Here is a 22,375-nt window from a genome sequence, read left to right on the forward strand (position 1 = left end):
CTGTGGGAACAGAGGCCCAGAGCCCGACTGCAAATCCATTCAAGCTCCTCCCTACAGTGCTTGGGCTCTTGGGGGAATGAGCCGCCCAGCCGGGTTGCCTACACCAGACAGGGAGCTTGGGCAAAGGGCACGACGCTTTGCCTCTTCCTCTCCTTCTCTCTGTGCGTGAACTGTGCTCCAGGTCATCCAAAACAGAAACTGCCAACTCTGTCTTGTTAAAATCCAAGGGCTTTTTTTAGAATATGTGATTTTGCTTCCTTTTCTTAAAAAACAAAACAAAACAAAAAACCCCACAAAAACTAAGAACAGACTGGAACCCAGTCTTCTGTCCCTACTGTGTCCATTTGCCCAAGAGATGTCCGTATGTGAGATAATAACTTAAATATTCTCGAAGTGGAGGTAGTCTCTCTCTTCCTAGTGGGATGTCTTCTTGGCTCCTTTCCCAAACTTGGCATCGAGACCGAGACCTATGAAAAGGGAGAAGGTGGCTTTATGAGGAGAAATGAAACCTACCAATGATTTTGAGGGGGGGGGGGTCAGCCTTGGTTCTCCAAAATTCGGGCTTTAAATAAAACTAACTCCAAACACTGGTTTTGTAGAATTCCCTCAGAGAACAAGTATGACATCAAATGAGAAAAATCACCAAGCTACAGGTAATTACATATATATAATAAAATACAGTAGAACTGAAAGAAAACAATGTCAAAACCTCTTAGCTAGTTCTCTCAGCTCCTGCGCAGCAGCACAAATCGGCAGGGCATCAGTATAACAATTCTATCCAGTTCGGTGTCTGAGGAAACCCAAGTCACTGAAGGGAAATCACTAAAATGAAATGCTCACTGGGAAGCGTGGATTAGAGGCAATGCTTCCTTTCCTTTTTTAAATACATCTCCTCTAAAATAACTAAATCACTTCCATAAATACATATTTCAGGGGAAAAAAAATCTAAAGCTCTGTCACGGGGCACCTGGGTGGCTCGGTCGGTTAAGCATCCGACTCTCGATTTCGGCTCAGGTCATGATCTCAGGCTCCTGAGATCGAACCCTGAGTTGGGCTCCATGCTGAGTGGGGAGGCTGCTTGGGATTCTTTCTCCCTCTGCTCCTCCCCACTCCCTCTCTCTCTCTCTAAAAAAAAAATTAGTTGATTAAAAGAAAAAAGCAAGCTCTGTGACTATTGCTCCCCGTGCCCAGAGACGTGTGCTCTGCAGGGAACTTACCCAAGAACACAAGTACAGTGCCCACCCACTGCAGGGGGCTGATAGGGTTGGCGAAGAGGATCACAGAGGCCAAAATGGTGAAGAACTTTCGAGTTGTGGTGATGATGGAGCAGGTCAGGGGGCCAAAATACACAACCGTCATGAAGATAAAGCTCTAGAGAGACCGAGAAAGTGGGGTCAGGCTGGCTCTTGGGGCTGTGCCCCGAGGTCGAAAGTCTGTGACAGGACATCAGGGCTAGTCTTGCTGCCCTCTTCTCCCAGCCAGGTCAGTCCTCTTGGGGGAAGTCAAGCTACCCGGTCTCGAGGCACTCACCTGCCCCAGGGCACTGGTCAGGCCAAAGAGAAGGATGTTATAGATGATGGCGGGGTACCTTTCGGCAAAGCTCAAGAACTCCCAGAGCTCCCCAGTGAACAGGATTCCTGCGGAGAAATGGCAAAGGAGGAACGGCACACCTTGTGCGCCCGTGTCGGCGCGTGTGTCTGTACGCAGCCCGGCAAAGTACTCCACGGGCTATGGGAAAATGCAGGGACTGAGTTCACGCTGTCCCGTCAGGCACCCTGCTCCTAGTTTTCTGATTAGAGAAACTAACGAAAGACTCTTCCAAGAGAGGCCCGGGAGTCGATTAGCTACTTCTGCCAAAGTCACTGGCAGCAGAGATCCTCAGCTGTTGGGGAGACACTGACCCACACATTCCCCAGCTCAAGGCAGCCCCCAGCCCTGGCCACCTCCAGCCATCAGCAGCCTCCTCTGTTAACCCCACTGTGCTGTACAGAAACATACTTCCCACATGCGCCCAGATCTGAAAAAAGGTTAGGAAGCACGGATTTAAAAGCAAATGTGTTCATATCCGAACTACATTCAGTATACACCAAATACCAAAGCTCATCTCTCAGAAGAAGGCAAGTTCCCAAGGCATCCCTGTGACCTACGACTACGTGTCCTCGCACGGAAACTGGCACAGGTCTACCTATGATCTGCCAGTCATGAGGAGCAAGCAGAGCCTGCTGGGGAAAGTTTTTCCAGTAAGGCTTGGACAGAAGGGCATCTTAGAGCCGAGACAGGCCTTTGGCCTGGGCAAAGTTAGCAATGGCATCTGTGCTAGGGATCAGTGGGGGGAAGGCAGTCTGCCCTCTGGCGATACATGGGAAGAACGGCAGCAGCCTCCTTACCAGCTCCCAGCAGCGACGTCGACCAAAGGTTGATATTCAACATCATGTGGTTGGAGCCTGTTTGGTAGTGAGCCCGCATGTGGTCCTGGGAAACGCCCGTCAGTCCATCCAGCGTCAGAGACAGTAACTGGAAAAGAGGGTGCACTCTGCAGTGAGAAGGCCACCAGGGCCCCTCCCTAACCCAGGACACAGGACTCTCACTTTTCTGAGACTCCTCACAAAGCCGCCGTCTTAAGATAGAGTCCTCAGAACAAAATGCTACCATTCGGTCCTGGGCGGAGAGTCAGGAGAGATCAAGCTCGCTGCCTCCTGCCCCGCCCAGGCACTAGAACGCTAGGCTATCTGAGCCACAGTAATGTAACCAGAGTGGGATGGGAAGCCGAGCACTTTCCAAGGCAGTGCCATGAAGCCTTGTGTGCAGGGGCCTGGAACACGCTGCCTGAGCCAGAGATTTTCCCATTATCGTAGAGAAAGGATATCCGGTACCGGCCTGTTAGGCTCCTGAACTGGAGTAGTGCTCCTGACTCGAGTCTCTGGTCACACTGCCCGGATCAGAAGCCTGGGCAAACTCAGCCGCTACCTCTGTCACTTAACGGCCGTTACCTCTGTCACTTAACAGCCGCGTGACCACGGCAAGTGACTTAACCTCTCTGTGTCTCAGTGTCTTCATATGGAAAATGGAGATAATACTATATACGTTATAAGGTTATTGTTGTAAAAATTAACCAACTTATTGGAAAACCACTGGGAACAACGCCTAATACACAGTAAGCAAGAGCTAGCATAGTATTAATTTTAAATTCTGGCTTCCGGGTTTCTCAGAAAGCCACAGTGAGAGCCATGCTATTCCTTCACTCTTTGCTCTCAGGCCTCTCTGGCCTCACACCAGCATTTAAACGCAGGCCTCAGAGTCACCCCTTCCCCAGGAGAGCTGAGCCATTGTTCAACATTTCAGGCTTCCCACTATGGCCTTAGCAGAGCCAGGGGCCACGCAGCAAGAGACAAAGACCAGAAATGGGGGGCAAGGAGCATCGCAATCTCTCTCTCGACACATAACCGGCCTTTCGCATAGCCGGGTGGGATGCTCCTTGGTTGTGATTACTGGAAAAGGCTGCCTTTCCCACCAGGATCACATACCAGAAGCAGCTCTCCGTAGCCAACTGTGTGTTCTTCCATCCCAACTACTTTCTTGGGTTTGTACATGAAAAGGGCCACTCCAGCCACAATTAGCAACACACACAGGTACTTGGCCATTGGGTACTTCTTCTTCAAGAGGGTAACTCCAAGGAGCATGACTACAGGGAAGAAACAGTGGAAAACTTGGGTACCCACAGGCATTGATGAACCCAACACTGTCCTCTTAGGAGACTCCTGGGAGAAAACAATATCTGAGAAGGAAGGTCTACAGAAGCTAAGAGGAAGGCGCAAGTTGGCACCTGGGTAGAGGAGATTGAGCAATGGGGGGAACAAAGGGTAGAAGGCAGGGACAAGGCACAGAACAAAGGTGAAAGATCCAAGAAGGAACAGGGAAAGGGTGGGGACAGCGGATGAGTGACAGGTTGAGAAAAAGAAACTGACGATCAAAATGGGACTCAGGGTGTCTAATGACAACGTAAGCACACAGGACACCAGAATGACTGGCACGTGAAGCAGACTAGGTCAGCCTCTAGCTTCCGGCCCATGCACACCCAACACCAGTGGAAGTGATACAGAGGCCAGATGGCAGGGGGAAGAGATGGAGAGCCAGCTCTGGAGATAGCTGTGATGGGATGACAACCTGGGAGGGACACACAGCTCCAGCAGAGGAGAGAGCCTACTACAGGAAGAGTGAGGATGGTAGAGAGAGACCATCTGCTTCCGCTTACCTGGGATTGGCTTGCAGGATTTACCAAGGACCTGAAAGGAAATTCAGCAAACAGTACCTGAGCCTCTGGGATGTGCCAGGCACTGTGCTAGGTGCTGTGTTCAGATGAGTAAACTATGAGGCCTGCACCAGACACCGCAGCCTATCACGGCCAACCCACCACCACTAGCCCGCAGGTCTACGGCTCTTTGCTCTCTGAATTTCTCCAACACATTCTCTTTTTATTTAAGTCACAGACCTGAGCGACGAATTCTTAGTTCTTTTCAAACAACTTCTGAACCAACCCTCATCACACCCTGAGATTTCACCTGAGTCGGATAGTTGACAAACTGTAGTGCCGAGTTGCTGGAGACCATGGCACCCAGATAGGAGACAGAACAGGCGGCATAGAGCCAGCTCCGAGTACGGTCCACCCTGGCGGTGTCAAAAAACTGGATCACTGGGAAGAGACAAAAAACGTATAAGAGAAACCTGCTGGGATGGGCAGGATGGGCCACTGAGCCACAGTTGAAGCCATATGAAAGGAATGTGTCAAATAAGACGAGAAACACAAGATATTTCTGTCCTCTTAGACTGGGAAATCTCTGCAAATTATTCAACACTCCAATCTCACCTACACCTAACACAAGACCACATGCAGAGCAGGAATGGGGGCTCATTCAGTTCAAGGGACTAGTTAGCTCTGCTGGAGCCCCCAGGGAACAGAGAGAGCAGCTCAAAACGTTTGAAGCGGACACATAAAGGAAAATCAAAGGGAAGACAGAAAAAAAAATTAAGTATTCTCGGTGGGGATCCGGCACACAGAAGACCCATCCTCTGCACAGTTCTGACTCAGAAGTTGGTCTAATTTAAGGAAATAGGGTTTCACCCCATTCCAAAGCCATTAGTTCTGCAGACTGAACAGAGAGGCTTTGAAAGCACTAAAGAGAGTGCGAGCGTTGAGAGTTAAACCTTAAAGGTGGATAGGGAGGGGGCACACAACAGATTACTAGATAGGTACTCACAGATCTTGGCAAACACAGCATTGATCACACATTGAATGAAGACCAAAGTTAAGGCAAAAGTGAACGTCTCCTGCTTGGCTCCCTCCCCATACTTTCCTCTTGTTCTAAGAATGAAATGATGAGGAGGAAAAAGGAGAAGAATTAGTGTATTTCGCTCAGTGTCACCTAGTATGTCTAGAGTCACTGAAAGCTTCAGAATGATCTTGCTTCTCTGGATGTAAGGGCAGTTTGGTAAGGATTTAATTGGCTCTAGAAGCTAGACATCCCAGCCTGCTGATCCCGTAGCCTGGGGAAAGAATATCCGTAAAGGACGGAGCTAGAGGAAACATGGAAAATTAAGATGGTGAAACGAGGTACCCCAAGCAGCAGATGAAGGGATTTGGGCTACAGAAGCAAGGCCGAGGGCAGAAGAACCAGCTGCCTGCAAACATCTGGAAGTAACAAAGAGGAGCTGGCACAGGCAAGGAAACCTGTGTGGGGGCTACAATTCTCAGCCTGTAAAACCCAAGCCCTTAGAACCAACAAGGAGGAAAACAAGGGAAGAAAAATAACCAGGTCCCGAGAATCCGGAGACCAACTTTTGCGTTTAGGAAATCTGAGCAGGCTCAGCCGCGGCCGCAAAAGTGTCGGGATGCTGGGAAGGCGGGCAAGAGGGAACACCCGGGCCAGGGGCGGGAGGCCCGCGAACCGGGCCACAGGGGCGAGAGAGAGGGGCAGGTGTGCGCTCCGGCCCCGAGGATCCGCTCACATCTTTTCCTGCAGGATCCCATAGTAGAAATAGCAGACAAACACGCCGAGGAAGCAGAGCGGCAGGCGCAGCCGGTCGGGCACCAGGGAGCTGCTAGCGGCCATGAGACGCCCGGACGACCCAACCGGAGACCCGCTCACGGCCGGCAGCGGCAGCGGCGGCGGCGGCGACAACTCCAGCCGGACATCGCCGGCCGGCGACAGGGGCCTCATAGGAGCTGCATGCGACCGCCGCTTAGTAGGCCCCAGCAGCCACCGCCAGGGCTGCCAGCTCAGGGCCTCCTAGAGGGAAACGCTTCGGGACCCAGAAACCGTTCCAAAGGAAAGAAGACCCGCCTTGGGACCTTGGCTTCGTCCCTGATGGCCGAGGGAGCCACCCGCCCCGACATTAATGCCGTGCCCTCGAGCTCTTCCGATCAGGCAACTCCAAGGACAACTGCGACCCGGCTCTCGACGGGGTGGCCTAGGAGCTCCGCGGGCGGGGAGTGATGACGTATGAGGATGTGGAGGTCACCAATTGGCTGCGCTGTGCGAAGACCGACAGGTGAGCTGGAAGGAGGTGCGGATGGCCGGGCTAATCCCAGTCTCTTCCCCAGTCTGCGGTCAGGCTTCCGCTGGGTCCTAACGCCAGGAAGTCTCAGTGGAACCTCAGCGCCCCCTAGCTGCTGCCCCGCGTCAGCGCCTCAACTTCTGCAAGAAGAGCGTTCGGGGCCCGGGTTTGAGAGCTGTCCTCCTTCTAAGCTTCCAAAGGAGTAACCTGTGCGTGTCGCCTACATTCCGAGCGACAGTTTTCCCAGGTTTGAGGTTTGTGAAAGTGTTTTATAAACTGTAAAGTGTGCTCTGCAAGTTTAAGGTATTATTAGTCATTACACTTTCCCAACTCTGATCTTACTTCCTTACGTCCTGGAGATGGAAATGGAAGCTTACTGAAGTGGATTTTCTCCGGGGTCTTACACCTCACCGACCATGGAACAAACCCTCCTGCTGCCCTCCAGGTTCTTTCCCATTCATGACCTCCTTTATGGACCCCTTCCTCATCCAAGTGTCGGGCCTCCACCTGCTGGCACCAAGAGCTACAGCGAGACCCCAGGACTTTCCACTACAACCCCCAAGCCCCACTTAGTCAATGGACTCTGGGCCGCTATCTGGGTAGAGGCTCCTTCTCTGCTTCTGACAGCCCACTTCTTTGGCACAGCCTCAGGCAAAGGAAGGAAACTCAGGGCAGCACCACACCCATCACTCCGGGCCTGACTCACTAAGGCTTTGGGGGTAGGCCAAACATCTTTCAGGGGGAGGGGTAAGGAATAGAAGACAGGGTCTGTCCTCAAACCCCTGTGTCCTTTACATCAGTGGGGATGGGGCCCCCACATTTGCTCTCTCGCCCAGTGGCTTATTCCGCTGAATCAGCCTGTGATTCCTGGGCACCGAACAGTAGCTGGGGTGAGAGACCTGGGTTCCTGTCCCAGCTCTGCCGCTTCACCAGCTGGGACTTCAAACAAATCTCTTGACCTCTGAGTCAAGTTTCCTCATCTGAAATTAATGGGAAAATAGTAACAAGCGGGAGCGCACTGTGGTTAGAAGCATGGGCCCTAGATTCAAGTGATCTGCTTCCCCGTCTTAGCTCCCCCACTTCCTATCTGTGTCTTGGGGGTAAAGTTAAACAATCTTTCTGTCTTCTCATCAGTACAGTGGGATTTATCACATTTCTCTCACTGGGTTGTTGTGATATTTTGGTAACATTTTATGTCAGGGTATCTGATGCTTACCGAGCCAGTGAATGGTAGTTGGGATGGCCTGCCTTAGGAGTTTGTCTTGAGGTCTTCTGACATAGATAAAATTGTAGTTATTATGACTGCCCTTGGGGTCGTCAACTTCTCACCCACACAGTGGGGATAATAGGTCGTGAAAATGTTTGTAGGTCGTAAAGCACCAGGAGAATGTCGGGATATTATTCCCATTCTCCCCAAAGCCTCTAAGCTCTTACAGGTGCAGCACTATGAAGCTGAGAGGCCGCAAACCCCTCTGTGTTGTGGGTACTCACGAGATGGAAAGAATACTCCAAAAGAGCTAACGCTTCCCTAAAACTGTGCCGAGAGAGTCAACCCGATGACCATTCCCTGGTCCTGTCCCCTTGCCGGTGCAAGGGGCACCCGGAGCGTCAAACTTGGGTCACCCTCACTTCCTCTCTGAAGCCCACTCGCCCTTAGGGAGCTTTTCCAGACTCATCCAAGAATTAATGACTTCCCCCACTGACTCTTTCACCCCACCTCCACCACGCCCTTCATTCTGGACAGGCTTTCTGTGGACCTACTGCTTGGTGTCCATCTAAAGAATCCAAGCCTGGGGACCTGAAGACAGGGACTCTGTGCTCCCATGTACCACCCACATCCATGTCCTCGCGTGTTAAGTAAAGGCCCCTCCTGAAGACAAGGATGATGGGTATAACACACTCAATCTCCTACGCCCTTCCCCCCCAAAAATGTTTAACAGAACCTCAGGCTGCTGGGAATACTTATTTATTTGGTCTATTAACACCAAGATCTGCAAAAAACAACTTCTAAACACAGGATAAGAAAACTTGAACATTACCATTCTTCCATTTTGTGTAAGCTCTGCAGTACGGAAAATATACAAACTTCAAACAGCTGCAAAAATAGTGTCTTTGGGAGAAAATAGAGTTTCTACATCGATACAAGAAAAATAGGCATTTTTCTAATCCAACCCAGTCCTGGGGCAGGTGGAGGGTGTCGAGTCGCCACTTGCCACCTGGAGGAATGCCAGCCGTCCCCCTCTCCCCCACCACCCACCTGGGGCTGGGCAAGCTGGGCTGCTGCTTCAGACAATCTTAGGGTGAAAGCGAGATGAAAATGCCACTTGGGAAAACGCTTGGCTCCCCCCTCTGCCAGCAGCTGGATTGGTCAAGTGTTATGGCCCTTTAGGGCTGCTTTGGTCAACTCCTCCAATGAGAGGGAGGCATGGGGATGGGGGCTGAGAGGGTGGGCGATCTATCTTCAGGTCTCCTCTTCCACGTCTGTGGAGGAGAGGGAAGGAAATCCGTGGTGGACCCTCTCCTTCCATCATGGCCAGCTTGCTCCATGACAAGGTCAAGGGCCCCACAGACAGTCCTTTGGACTCACACCCAGGGGTGGGGGACCCAAGACCTTCGGGTGAGTTTTCCACCAAGTGAGAGAGGTGGCAAGAACACAGGTGTGACTTGTGAGCTGCCCAGCTGCTAGTGGAGAAGGCAGGTCCCCTCACGTTGGGACCTCCCCGGGGCTTTGACACAATAAATGAAAGTGCTCGAAGGCCAAGAGGGAAGGGCCCCTTCACCCCCACCTCAGGGGGGCTAGGGGGGGCCTGCCGCCAAGGCGCTGGTCTCCATGGTGAAGTGGTGGGGTTGGGGCCCTCAGACCACCAGGGAACTCTGGAAAAGCACAGGCTCTTCTGATGGCGGGGTGCGCTGCCATGGCTCGAACGGCAGCGAGGCGGCTTTGGAGGCCTCCGGATCCTTCCGAGGTGGTGGCCTGGGGCTGGCGGGGGGAAGGGGGGACCCCGGGCTTGAGGGGCAGTTACGGAAAATGAAGCCCATGCTGGGGAAGAGGGGCTTCATCAAGCTGACGGGGCAGAAGGCCGAGCCGGTCGGGTTGAAATGGACTTTGTTCTTGTCAGGACAGGAAGTCAGGAAGGCCAGGTCAGGGCCTGGGGACCTGGAGAAGGGAGAGAGAAACACACACACACACACACACACACACACACACACACACACACGGAGAAAAACAGCCAGTGAGAAGGGATCGGAGATGTCATGGCATCGGGGGAGCAGGGGAGCTGGGTCTCTTCAAATAGGACAGTAACTCAACTGAAACACTACAGGCTGCTGGGTAACAGCCAGTCTCCAGGCCCTCAGCAATCCATTCACTGGGACTATGGCTAACCAACAGAAAATCTACTCCAGCTAGAAACAGGAGGGATTGAAGCTAGACAGGAAGGAGAACTTCCTGACGAGGTGACTTTAGAAGAGGAGACCAACGGATATTTTCATTTAAGAGATTTCAGCAGTAAACAGTGTTCCGAGGACAGACCACTTGCCCAAGACTTCATGTAGCCTAAAGCAGGGTTTCTCAGCATCAGCACTATTGACATTTTTGAGATGGATAATTCTCGGTTGTGGGGAGCTGTCCTGTGCATTGTACGATACTAAAGAGCATCCCTGGCCCCTACCCACTAGATGCCAGGAGCACCTGTACCCCCTTAAGTTGTGCCAACCAAAAAATGTTTCCTGACATTGCCAAATGTCCCCTGGGGTGCAGGCGGGGAGGATGTCCCCCACTGAAATCTACTGACCTAAAGAGTCTCATTCTTGAACAAGTTTGAAGGGTGTGATTTTTCAAAGCCCTTGCTGAGAGGCAAGGGTAACAACCACGGCGAGAAGGCAAGCCGACCTTAACAGGAGGTCTGGGCTCTAACTCACCATGTGATCTTGACCCATCCGCCTCACCTTTAATGTGGAAAGAACCATCCCCACCCTTCTGATCATATGGAAGAAATGGAAGGATAAAAGGAGTGAGGTCAGGGAGCTCTAGAGTAAGGAATCCTTATGATAAAGGAGAGGAGTGCCTGGCCACGGTCTGAGGGGGAGGCAGCTAAGAAACCACTGGTTGCCAGGGCTCCTGGGGAGAAGGCAAATGTGTGGTGCGATGGTGAGGCTCTGCTCCCAGCAGGTCCCTCGACTGCCTTCCTCTTTACATAGGATATGGAGACAGAAAACTGCACTTGGCGTATAGCGTGGTAAACTGATGACTATTCTAACTGTAGAATTCTAATAATTCCAAACCCAGGAAGAAGAGCGAGACAGGAGGAGGGCAGGGCTGAGCCCAGAGCAAGAGGTGGAAGAAAGAGGGGAAGACCCATGTGCTGGGTGTATCTGGGAAGGTCTGGGGTCCCAGCGGAGTCCACAGCGGCAAGGTCTCTGAACAAGGAGGGTTTTACAAGAATCCCACCTTATGGACGGTGAGGAGGGGGCAGGAGAGGGGAATGCTCTCAGTGTGTGCTCGCCCACGTGGGGAAGGTGACCCAGGAGACCAAGCCCCACTCGAAGGACATGAGGGCAAACGGCATGACCCTAAATGGCTTGATTCCCCTCCTGGGAAATCCAGGCCAGCTTATAGGCTTAGCAGCTAGGAAAGGGGAAAATGTGACAGAAGAATTGCTAAACACAAGAACTTCCCAATGGGCAAGTTGATACAAGGAAGGAGGCCCCAATGAGCTGAGAATTGCTCTCTCAGGGCCTTTCTATGGAAAGCAATCTGTAGGTCACCACCTCTTTTTTTTTGAGATCATGACCTGAGCCGAAATCAAGAGTCGGATGCTTAACTGACTGAGCCACCCAGGGCCCCAAGAGTCACCATCTCTCTTCAAGGATTACCGCCGGGGCTGGAAGCCGGAGGAGATGGCTTGAAGACCCCTGCTGGCTTCATGAGTCTGTGGAAGAATCAGGACGGGGACGAGCCTCATCTCCATGAGCAATCCAGGCTGCGGCTACTCAAGCATAACGTGGACGGAGGAAAGTCACAAGAGCCCGGTCCGCTTAAGCTGCAAGGTCTGGTCTTTTTCCTCCACACCACCCCTGCGGGCCCAGCGTTCCTGGAGAGCTACCAGGCAACAGCGAAGCTGGGGACAAAAACCGCGGGGGCCATGGCTTTCTCCCTCACCCCACTCTGCCCTCCAGCTGTACCCTCTGTCGCTACCACAGACTGTCCTCTCCCTGACCTGTGACACGAATGCAGCTCTCAAGGCTCAAACCCTGTCCTAGCTACATCTCAGCTCACACACCAGGACCAAATCTTCCTGGCTGAGAATCTGCCCCGCTATGAAGCTGGGGATGGGGGGGTGGGGATGAGCTCTTCGGATGCCTGCTATGGGGGACCGGGTGGGCATTTGGAAAGGTTCGGCCCTCGATCCTCTCTGCTCGGGGGAGGGAACTGTGGTAAAGAGGTCAAACAACATCAGAACGGCTTCTGAACTGTCCCACCTGGTTTGGGAATATTCCATAGTCCTTCCTTGTAAGGACTGGAAATTTCTTTTTTTTTTTTTTTAATAATTTTTCATTATGTTATGTTAGTTGGAAATTTCTGTCTGGGAGTTTATGACACTTGAACCACCTACAGCAACAGGGTGAAGACTTGACTCAGAAGCAGTGAGGAAGCTGTTCGGGTCCCCCCGCCACTCCACTGGGGACAAGACACTTCCCATCTCTGCCTGAAGAGAACTACTAATATGTTCTCTCTCTCTCCGATACCGTCTAGCAAACTCACACCTTCCCCAGGGATGGAAAAAAATAGAAAAAACAAAGGGTTCGGGTTTCAGATCTCTTTCCTTTCCAGCTCCTGCAGCACCTGTGGCTGGCATGTGGGCAGAGCACGTTTCCATAGAGATCATGATAAGCAAAGATTGAAGGGCTCCGAGTAGGTAATGTCAACAAGTTTGATCGTGGAAAAAGTTGCGATTCCGATCATCTGAAGTTGACAACGGCCCCCAGGCCGAGAGAGAAGACGGGCCTGTCAGAGAGGACAGCGCAGGGCTCACCCCCATCCCCGGTCCCGCCCCGTCCACGGTCCACGGTCCACGGGAGGTACTCACACGGCCTCTTCGAACACACGCACTCTCTCGCAGCCTTCCGGGGGCTCCCGTTTGAAGACATAGCTGTGATTGGGCCGAGGGGAGGCGGCAAAGGCAAGGACCGGAGATGGGCTGCTGTCTTCAAGGCAGGCTGGGCGGCCCGGAGAGGAGGCTGCAAACAGAGCGAGGCTGAGGCCCGTGGAGCTGAAGGAAAGGAGGCTCCCCGCTTTCCCGAGCTCAGGCTTCAGTATAAAGGGGCGAGACTGGGACACGTGGTGAGTGGGCTGGCGGTGCTGATGCTAATCCAGGTTGTTTGTCCATGCTTTACCTTAAAATAGCTTTGAGGCGGCTTACAAAAATCTATACCTCATTATACAGGATAAAAAAATACAGCTGAGGGGCGCCTGGGTGGCGCAGTGATTTCAGCTCAGGTCATGATCTCAGGGTTGTGAGACTGAGCCCCACGTTGGGCTCCCTGCTGAGCGGGAAGGCTGCTTGGGATTCTCTCTCTCCCTCTTTCTCTGCCCCTGTGCGCTCGCTCTCTCTCTCTCAAATCAATCGATCAATCTTTTTAAAAAAATATGGTTGAATTGATGGAAAAATCAGGTCTAATAGCAATTCTGTATTCCCAGGAGGTAGACTACAACTGGGATTCCAAGTCTGACTCAAAGGAATCCTAACTTCTGTCTCCCTGCTTCCTTCCCAGCCCGCACTGCCCCGTTGCCAACATACCACAGCATCGTGCTCTCCACCGTCTTGCAAGGCTAGCCCTTCTTCCAGGAAGAGCTCTTGTACTGACTCAGAGAAGCAGTCTTTACTCAACCCCACTTGTGGGATAAAATCCCTCTCCCTTTCCACACACAGCGAATGTACTTTGCCTAGGCTGCAAATATTGACTTTATCTGTATTTATCTCACATTTATTCCTTATTACTCTATGCTCTGTTTACCTCTGCGTACTGTGAGATCATGCCCTTGACCAGCCTACCTCACAGGGCGCTGTGAGAAGCCAGTTCGGGGCGGCAGGCCACAAAGCTCTAGAACAGGACGATCGTTATCGTGAGGAGGAAGGGCTCGGGTCTCATCCTCCCATAAAGGAGCCAAGGCACAGGACAAAGGAGAGACTTGGGAGTCGGAAAGCGTGGGTTTCAATCCGGGTCATAAAGCGTGACCCTGGGGCAAGAGCCCACATTCGCTTATTGTCTATCTTTCCCAACCACCGTGAGACCTGGGGCTGGTCATGCGTGCAGTGGGCCAGCTGGACAGACCCCCAGGCTTTCTACTCAGCATGCTGAGCCTTAGCCAAGACAGGAGGATGGGAGGCACTGCTTGCCTGGGTCCCAGTGAGAACAGAAGTGCAGGTGCGGAGACTTTATATAAATTATAAATCAGAATCTGTGCGAAGGACCATTACCACAGCTAGTATCGCATATACAGTAAAGACGACCCATGAAGATATTCTAGTTGGTTAGTAAGGAGGACTCTCAGGCTTGAAATTGATTAGAGGGGGAAAGGGCATGGAGGCCTCCCTGTACCTCAGATGGGCCCTGCTGCCCTGGCCCCCCTCAGCTTACCTTTGTCATTGGGGATGGATGCCAGCTCCTCGACTGCACCCCGCTGCTCCTCGCGGCTGGCCCGGCCCGAAGGCTGGGGGGATGCCAGGGGCACAGAGGGAGAGCCGGCAAGGTTGCCAGGCTCCAGGAGGAGAAGGGGGTGGTCACAGCTGCCACTCTGGGGGGGAGCCGGGGCGCGGTGCCCATCAGGGATATCAAGGATCTGCCGGGGAAGAGGGTGGGGAAGGACTCTCAGGCCCCTCTCTTCAGGCCAGCAGAGCGGCAGGGACCCTTAAGCTCCTCCCCTCACTGTTGCTCTGGCCTCTATCCCTAACACACGGTGACACCAGGATGTGGCTTTCTCAAGTCACTGATTTAGGGGAGAGCCCCGCCTCTCTCTCCCCTAGCCCTTGCGACCCAATCTAGAATCACATGTTTATTTGTATGGTTTCATCAAGGTGATGCCACCAGCAGGCTGTAAGCCTCGAGGGCAGGGACCTTCTCCGGGAACCCAAAGATGAAGAACATTTGGGAGGCACGACAGGGGGCGAACCACCAGGACACTAACCACGCAAGCCATGGCAGGACAGGCATGCACATCATCACGTATGAAATACCCCCTCCCTGCTTCTTAACCATCAGTGGTACTTGTACCCACAGCTCACCGAATTGCGCGCAGCTGTCTGGGTGGGAATCAAATCCTACACATACATGAATTAAAAATCAACTAGCAAGTAACTCATAAACGGAGGAGTGTGCCCATTCGAATTATATTAATACTGCCCAACTGGCATTCTCCGATCGTACTGTGTCAGCATAAACATGTGCCTGAGACGGCAGAAAAGGTAGCAAATATTTCTGCCTGGGAGTGGGGCGGGGGCGTGGGGAGGGGCAACTGGGCATGAAGGATGAAGGCAGGTGACCAGGTGGACATGGGGGAGAGCTGATGGACACAGGGATGGTGATGGGGATGAGGACGTAGGGAGCAGGGAGCCAGTGCTTTGGCAGAAGATCGGTGCCGAGGCCCTTCCTCCTGGCTGGGGAGTCTCCCCTCCACCGAGCCCGGCTCCCTCTCTTTCCACCCAGCACCACAAGCCTGTCCCGGATCCATCGCCCAGCTCTGCTGTCCTGGTGGCCAAGTCCATTTGAATCAAATGAACTCGATTTGTGTTCCTGGTGCAGGCTGGTGTTTATACCCCGCTGCCGATGTGGCCACAGCCCAGGGCCCCGAGAGAGCCAGAGTGCCACCAGCCCGCACCCACAACTCAGCAAGCCGCTGGCTGTCACGCATCGAGGGTGCACCCCACTCACCCGCAGCAGCTCCTCTTCACCCTGTTCCTTCACAAACACCTCCTCCAGCTCTTGGTTCAGCCCTTCCAGGCTCCGGTGCAGGCAGGGGCTGAGCCGCAGGACAGGTGACCCTGAGGGGAAGCTGGGAGGGGATGCCTGAGGAGGAGGCAGATGGAGCGATCACGGAACCCCCCCTAAGCCCCATAGAGTTACTAGTTCTGACCAGCGGGTAACGGCATGTCTACACAGCAGAACCAAGCGAATAAAGGAGGACCTGGGGACAGGGACTGATTGCAATAGGAACACGCAGTGGGCTTTTCTCCAGAAGTTAGTGCTTTGAGAGAGGTCTAGAATGTGCCTTTAGAGTCTGCAGGCTCATCCTGCATCAGTTGTAGGGGGGCGGGGGTTGGGGGAGAGCCATCGGCAAGGGCAAGAAGCCCTTCCAGCCTCACTCAGTGAGCCCAAACCACCTAGGCAGCCGTGTGGCCATGGGACGGGCAGCCACGTGGCCACGGGGCATGGGGCATGACAGGCTCTGTCGGAGGCGGGAGGACCTGCCCACACGGGGTGCCACAGGCGACGACCAGGGGAGCAGGCCCGGGGAGGGGGCGGGACACATACCCTCAGTGCTCCCCGCACTGCATGGTCCCCTTGCAGGGGGGAGCCCCGCTCCTTCTCTTTCCCGCTGCGGCTTAGCTTTGTCCTCTGCAGTTGTTGCTTCAACTTGGAAATCTGGCAGCCCAGAGATGGGAGGGGGGGAGAGACAGGTGAAGCAAAGCTAAAGGGCACCGGGGGTCCCTCCTCCCCAGTATGGCTCCTGCCCGAGGCCCATGAAAATGCGTAAAAGGAAGATGGAAAACCTCCCAGGAAACCTCGGTGAGTTCAGAACTGATGATACGCTCACCGGGCAAGCTGGAGACCTTATTATTTTTTTTTTAAGATTTTATTTATTTATTCGACAGAGATAGAGACAGCCAGCGAGAGAGGGAACACAAGCAGGGGGAGTGGGAGAGGAAGAAGCAGGCTCATAGCAGAAGAGCCTGATGTGGGGCTCGATCATGGGATCACGCCCTGAGCCGAAGGCAAACGCTTAACCGCTATGCCACCCAGGCGCCCCAAGCTGGAGACCTTATTAACTAGGTATTTGGTGTTCCTGACTTATCACGTATTCCGTGGATCAGTTGGAAAAATGAATCAGATGGATCTGTTTCCAAAAAGCTCAAAATATGCAATGCCGAAAACCATTTTTGTCTTTCACAAATTCCAAAGGCGTGGAATACTACTCTATTAATAGAAATGGGAAATGATGTTTTTGAATTCACTCTTCAAAGTACATTCACAGCTATCTCAAAGGCCCCGGGACCAGGAAGGATGGAAGGATTTCCCCTCATTTTAAAGGAGACTGCACCGAGCAAGGAGCAGACGCGCAAGAAGGAATATCAGATTTTGTCCTGACTTCCATATCTTGTAACAATTACGCCTTATTATCAATGGTTTTGACTATTATCCCTGTCACATTTGTAATTCTCCACCTACTCGCCCTCAACTGGCGAAGTTTCAGGAGATGCAGATCTATTTAAATATGGGCCCAAATTAACTAGGATTCATCAAGGAGATCTGCTGCCCGTAGCCACACGAGTTATGACCACTGCCAAGAAGGAAGTGGTTTTAGATCTGCTATCGGGCACCATTCACACCACGACTCCACACTTAGCGTAAATAACTTGCTTACTCCGATCGTTCGGAACTTTACATACTCTGTATTTCCCACTAGCTTTTAACTTGTAGAGCATTCCCTTCACATTTTCTCTCTGTTCTTGCCACAAGAGGGGCTCGAAGGGACTCCAAGGGAGTGGGCCCTCAGGGACTGCCAGCTGGTGGGGCAGGTGGAGCTGGTTTAGGACCCAGGAATCCCCGTCTGTGCTTTTCCCTACTCAACTTCCATGCCTGGAGTCCTGGGCGGGGCGAGGGGGCAGTGAAAAGTGGGAACACAGAACTCTTTTTCTCTTCTTTTAAAAATAAGGCTGGATGGGATGTCTGGGGGGGCTCTCAGTCGGTTAAGCATGTGCCTGCGCCTCAGGTCATGATCCCAGGGTCCTGGGATCGAGTCCTGCATCGGGCTCCCGGCTCAGTGGGGAACCTGCTTCTCCCTCTGCCTGCGCTCCCCCTGCTTGGGTGCGCACATGTGTGCTCTTTCTCTCTGACAAATAAATAATATCTTAAAAAAAAAACAAAATAAGACTGGATGCATAGTTAAGTAGGAGGTGAGGTTGGGGGCTTCCAGTTCCCAGAAACTCAGTCCCTGTCTTTCTCTAGCTTCGGAATGGCTTATCTGGATACGACCTGAAAGCAGAGCGAGAACAGTGGTGGCTCCCACCCTGCGCTTGGCTGCTGGAGGGCGCCAGCGACAAAGCCCCTGAAGGCAGAGGTGTCTGGACTCCTAAGCTGGGCCACCAGGACGCTGAGAGGTGGCTTTGAAGGAGCCACCCCATTAGGAAAAGGCAAGTGAGACCGAAGATGGGAGGCCACTTTGGAGCAGACGCATCCCCGGCGCTGGGCGTGGACAGGAGGCAGCCACCATGGCCAGGGAGTCAAAGGGGGCAGTTACCTCTTTTCGGTGGTCTGTGCTGCCCCAGGACGCCGAGCGCTTGTGCGTACAGGAGCTGGCCCGCTCTCCTTCCAGCTCTTGCCAGGACAGGGGGGTCTGTAGGGAGAGAAACCCGGTGAGACAGAACAGCTTCTCGGGCAGGCTCCGGGGAAGCAGCCACTTCCTGGACATTGGTGGTGGCTCTTCGAAGCCTTCTCTGTCATCTGGTCATCACCCTCCTCAACACTGACTGCCTCTTTTATTCTTTGAGGCTTCTCCACCTGCACCGCCTATCTCCCAGTCCACGTCCTCCAGGAAGCCTTCCCTGATGAGGCAATAAGGCCAGCCTGCTCTTCACTCTCTTGTGACTTTTACACATGGATTGGCCCCAGCTATTCCAGATGCTCCCCAAGGGACAAGTACTGCCCCTCCCTATCCCAACCAGCTCCAGAAGAACGCGGGCTCGGGGAACCACCAGCATCCTCGATTCTTGGACCCTTTATGGGTCCGGCACAGGTTCGGGCTCCTGGGAGCATAATGAAAACCAAGTGACTAGACGGGACTCCATTAAGCAATCATTACTTGGTAAAACAGGAAAAATGTCAGTAGAGGTCCCTCGTCCTCCATCTTCAACCGAAGCAGGAGACTTCCGTGTAGCGCAGTGTCTCAGGCTGGTTTCATGATTTTTCCCTGCACATGGAGTGAATGTTGGGGGCCCCAAGGTCCTCCTGAACAGGCACGGGAGGGGACATTCTCAGCAAGGAGGAAGCCAGAATTCTGAACTCAGCCCTGACCCTCACCCTTCCTGGCTTTACCACAGCTCCTTCTCCTGGGCCCTGTGCTGCCCTTTGTGAGAACAGACCTCTGAGTCGGCCACATCCCCCCTCCTCCCTGCTCCCCAGCGGCATAGAAGGTCAAGGGCCCAAGATTGAGGCAGGGGGAGTTGTAGACCCACTTCTTGGGCCCCAACCGGAGGGAGGAAGCTATTGGCTTAAGCATGAGGCAGAGGAGGACTAGATCGCTTCCCACCACCAACACCCCTACTTCCATTCCAAGGGAGGGGCCCAAGGGGGAATGCTCTGGGGGAACCAGCTCTAACTTCTCTGCACGAGCTGCCAAACCATGAGGGCCTGGGAACCGTCTTCTCCAACAGATCTGCTGACCTCCCCCGAGAGGTTGTTGCAAACAGAAAAGGGGGAGGATATGGGGGGGGATAAAAACCCAACCACTCACCACCCAACAGCTGTGAAGAAGAGCCGGGGTGTGGGGGTGGGAGGCAGATTGCCCTGTGCGACAGCTGTATGGAGGGGCCACAGGGGGCTGGGTCTCCCTGGCTCTTCCTTCTCCCAGCTGCTGACCAGGACCTTTCCTGGGCCATGCGACCCAGCCAGGGTGAGACGGCTGCCCCACCCTCCTTCCCTCACAGCGGCACGAGGAAGACGGGCCAGAGCTCTAGTCTCCACAGCTCCCCCTCCTTCAGGAAGAGGGCAGGCAGCACATCCTTCAGGCCGCAGCCCAAGCCCTCAAGGTACAGCTGGCTGCGACAGCGTCCTGCGAGCAAGCGGATCGCTGGTCGACTTCCAAAGGCCTGCGTCTCCCCAGACTGGGGTGCTGGCAGACAGAGCCTCAGGAAAGCTACTGCACCTACTGCAAAGTGAGGAGGGGGTCCCCCTCTCCCAGAGCCCCCTCGGCCCAGCAGACACACAAACGGCGCCTCCCTTCCCGGGGCTCCAAAGCCAACCCCACAGATTGTCAGCTCTGCTCATCCAAGCTGAGCCCCACACAAGCCTGCTGTCCCTGGAAGGCGGCAGAGGCCACAGGGGAGGGATGGCGGAAGGCTAAGGTGGTGATGCCCTTTTCCCTTCCACCGGGAAGGTACCGCACTCACAGGAGCCCCATCCAGGCTGCCAGCAGCTCTATTAACATCTCTTCCAGACCCTTCAACTGCCTCCTCCTTTCTGAGACGCATGAGGGGGTGGAAGGAGAAATGTGGGCTGACAGTGGAGTCTAGAAAGGATGTGAAAATTCATGCCAAACTGGGATCATGCCTCTCAGTCCATCTTTTTTTTTTTTTAAGGTTTTATTTATTTATTTGACAGAGAGAGACAATGAGAGAGGAAACACAAGCAGGGGAAGTGGGAGAGGGAGAAGCAGGCTTCCTGCTGAGCGGGGAGCCCGATACGGGGCTCGATCCCAGGACCCTGGGATCATGACCTGAGCCGAACGCAGACGCTTAACGACTGAGCCACCCAGGCACCCCGTCTCTCAATTCATCTTACCTCACCTCTCTCTGCTCAGCCACATCTTCCAGCAACCGCTGCTGCCTCTGTGTAAACTGTGCTACTAGGGCCATTGCTTTGCCTCGACACCCAGCTAACCCCTGGTCACAGATGTTACCAATTTACCTTCCATCCCATGGGCCCTCCATACTGGGCCCTCATTGCACCCAGGCAAACCTAGCTCTGCCTTTCTCCCCTTACCCTGGACCGCTAAGCCTGGCCTCTCCAGCTAAGAGGGCCTGCCCTGCCATCTCTTCCCAGCCTTCCCCTCGGGGAGCCCGTCTAACTGGTCTACCTCGTACTGCCTGCTCCTTTGCTCCACGTGTCCTCTGTACAGATGGGCTCAGAGTATACATCATCCACACTCAACATGTAGTTACTGAATGAGCACTGAGTGTCAGGTACCGTTCCGGAGCTGGCGACAGAGCAATGTACAGAACAACAAAGATCCTTGTCCCCTTTGAGTTTATGTTCTAGTTGGGGACATAGTTTAAACAGTGATAAGTACTAAGAGAAAAACACAGCAACAAAAGGAGATAGGAATGCTGGGTGGGGAACAATTGATTTTAAATGTCAGGGACATTCTCAATGAAAAAGTAACATCTGAAGGAAAACGTGAAGGGGAGGTGGGGAGTGAGCCATGTGGATATGTGAGGTAAGAGTGATCCAGATGGAGGGAACAGCAAGTGCAAAGGCCCTGAGGCAGGAGTGAGCCTGGTTTGTTTGAGAATGAGAAGGAGGCCAGGGTGGCTCAAGCAGAGGGAAGAAGGGGCAAAGCAGTAGAAGATGAGGTCAGTAGGTGTGAGAGCCTGAAAAACGGCCCTACAAAGATATCAGGTCCCGATCCCTGGAACCTATAAATGTTAGCTTATGTGGCAGTTTTTGCAGATGTGGTTAAGTTATAGATCTTGAGATGGGAAGATTATCCTGGGTTATCCAAACAAATTGGGCCATTACAAGTATCCTCATAAGAGAGACATCAGAGGGCAATTAGACACACATACGGAGAAAGATAAGGTGATGTGACCACAAAGGCAGACACTGGAGTGATGTGGCCACAAGCCAAGGAATGCTGGCAGCCACAGAAGCTGGAAGACGCAAGGAATGATCTCCCAGCAAGCCTCCAGAGAGCACGAAGCCCCGCCAACACCTTGATCTCGGCCCAGCGAAACAGAATTCGACTTCTGGCCTCCTGATCTGTGAGAGAATAAGGTTTTGTTGTTTTAAGCCACGAAGTTTGAGGTCATTTGTCACAGCAACCCCAGGAACCTAATACATTAGGTCATCCTGTGTTTGAAGCCATGTACATGCTGGCTTTGAGCATCTGTAAGGCAAGCCCACGCACGAGTGTGGGCTTTGGCCCCTCCAACTGAACGGGGCATGTCAAGAGTGGGGACCATGCCCTGCTCCTTTAGTTCCAGTGTATCTGGGTAGACAAGCCGCTTCGCCTCTGGGTCTCACCACAGAGGTCTGAGCCAAGGTCACAGCTCAGGAAGGCTATCCTTCGAAGAGTGCCCGTTTCTGGCACAACAAGGGTCCAGCCATGTGGCAGGACGGCAATGGAAGGAGTCACTCCAGCTGATCGTCTGGAAGCACCGTGGACCTTGAGCTCAGCAGACCGAAACGTGTTTGTCAAGGGGATTCATGCACTGGAACCCATTTATTTTAACACGCTGGCCCAAGGGGAGCAGCTGAGAGAAGCAGGACCACGTACTAGCCATGACCGACATCAGCCAACTGTGCAGACGATGCTCGCATTATGCAAAACTGGAGGTGGGTCAAACCAAGGAAGCCTTGCCTGGGCTTCTGAGCTCCCAGAGCCACATGTGGAAGGATAACTGGGCATGGGGGTGGAAGACTGCTTTCCAAAGAACAGCCCGATAGAACAAGAAGGCAGGGGTGGGATGGGAGTCGGAAACCCTCCTAACTGGAACCTAGTTCTCTGACCCCAACCAGCTCAGTCTTTACACCTGGACTCCCAGGCAAGAGCCCCGGCTGTGCTGTGTCCAGGGACCTTGGCAGAGCCAGTTAGGCCCTGGGAACACTG

General features: G+C 53.4%; 2 protein-coding genes across 3 annotated transcripts in view; both read right to left on the reverse strand.

Annotated features, from left to right (window-relative positions):
* Positions 1 to 210: 210 nt before the first annotated feature.
* On the reverse strand, positions 211 to 6,422 carry SLC35B1 (solute carrier family 35 member B1). The gene is made up of 9 exons (XM_045813771.2): positions 6,004 to 6,422; positions 5,256 to 5,359; positions 4,560 to 4,690; positions 4,253 to 4,283; positions 3,525 to 3,682; positions 2,388 to 2,514; positions 1,531 to 1,637; positions 1,218 to 1,371; positions 211 to 467 (listed from the first exon to the last, which is right to left on the reverse strand). The coding sequence occupies exons 1-9, from the start codon at positions 6,213 to 6,215 to the stop codon at positions 415 to 417; spliced, it is 1,077 nt and encodes a 358-aa protein (XP_045669727.1). The 5' UTR covers positions 6,216 to 6,422; the 3' UTR covers positions 211 to 414.
* A 2,080-nt stretch (positions 6,423 to 8,502) lies between these two features.
* Positions 8,503 to 22,375, reverse strand: part of FAM117A (family with sequence similarity 117 member A) — a 42,712-nt gene continuing 28,839 nt past the window's right edge. For both annotated transcript variants that reach the window (XM_087854485.1, XM_045813738.2), the window contains exons 3-8: positions 18,071 to 18,166; positions 16,084 to 16,194; positions 15,484 to 15,618; positions 14,194 to 14,395; positions 12,642 to 12,792; positions 8,503 to 9,709 (exon numbers count right to left, since the gene is read on the reverse strand). In XM_087854485.1, coding sequence (XP_087710611.1) covers positions 9,409 to 9,709; positions 12,642 to 12,792; positions 14,194 to 14,395; positions 15,484 to 15,618; positions 16,084 to 16,194; positions 18,071 to 18,166 — 996 coding nt within the window. In that variant the 3' untranslated portion in view covers positions 8,503 to 9,408. The remainder of the gene's footprint in view (positions 9,710 to 12,641; positions 12,793 to 14,193; positions 14,396 to 15,483; positions 15,619 to 16,083; positions 16,195 to 18,070; positions 18,167 to 22,375) is intronic.

Source organism: Ursus americanus, chromosome 23 (genome assembly GCF_024610735.1).
Source record: "Ursus americanus isolate L20-20 chromosome 23, mUrsAme1.1.p, whole genome shotgun sequence".
Lineage (NCBI taxonomy): Eukaryota > Metazoa > Chordata > Mammalia > Carnivora > Ursidae > Ursus > Ursus americanus.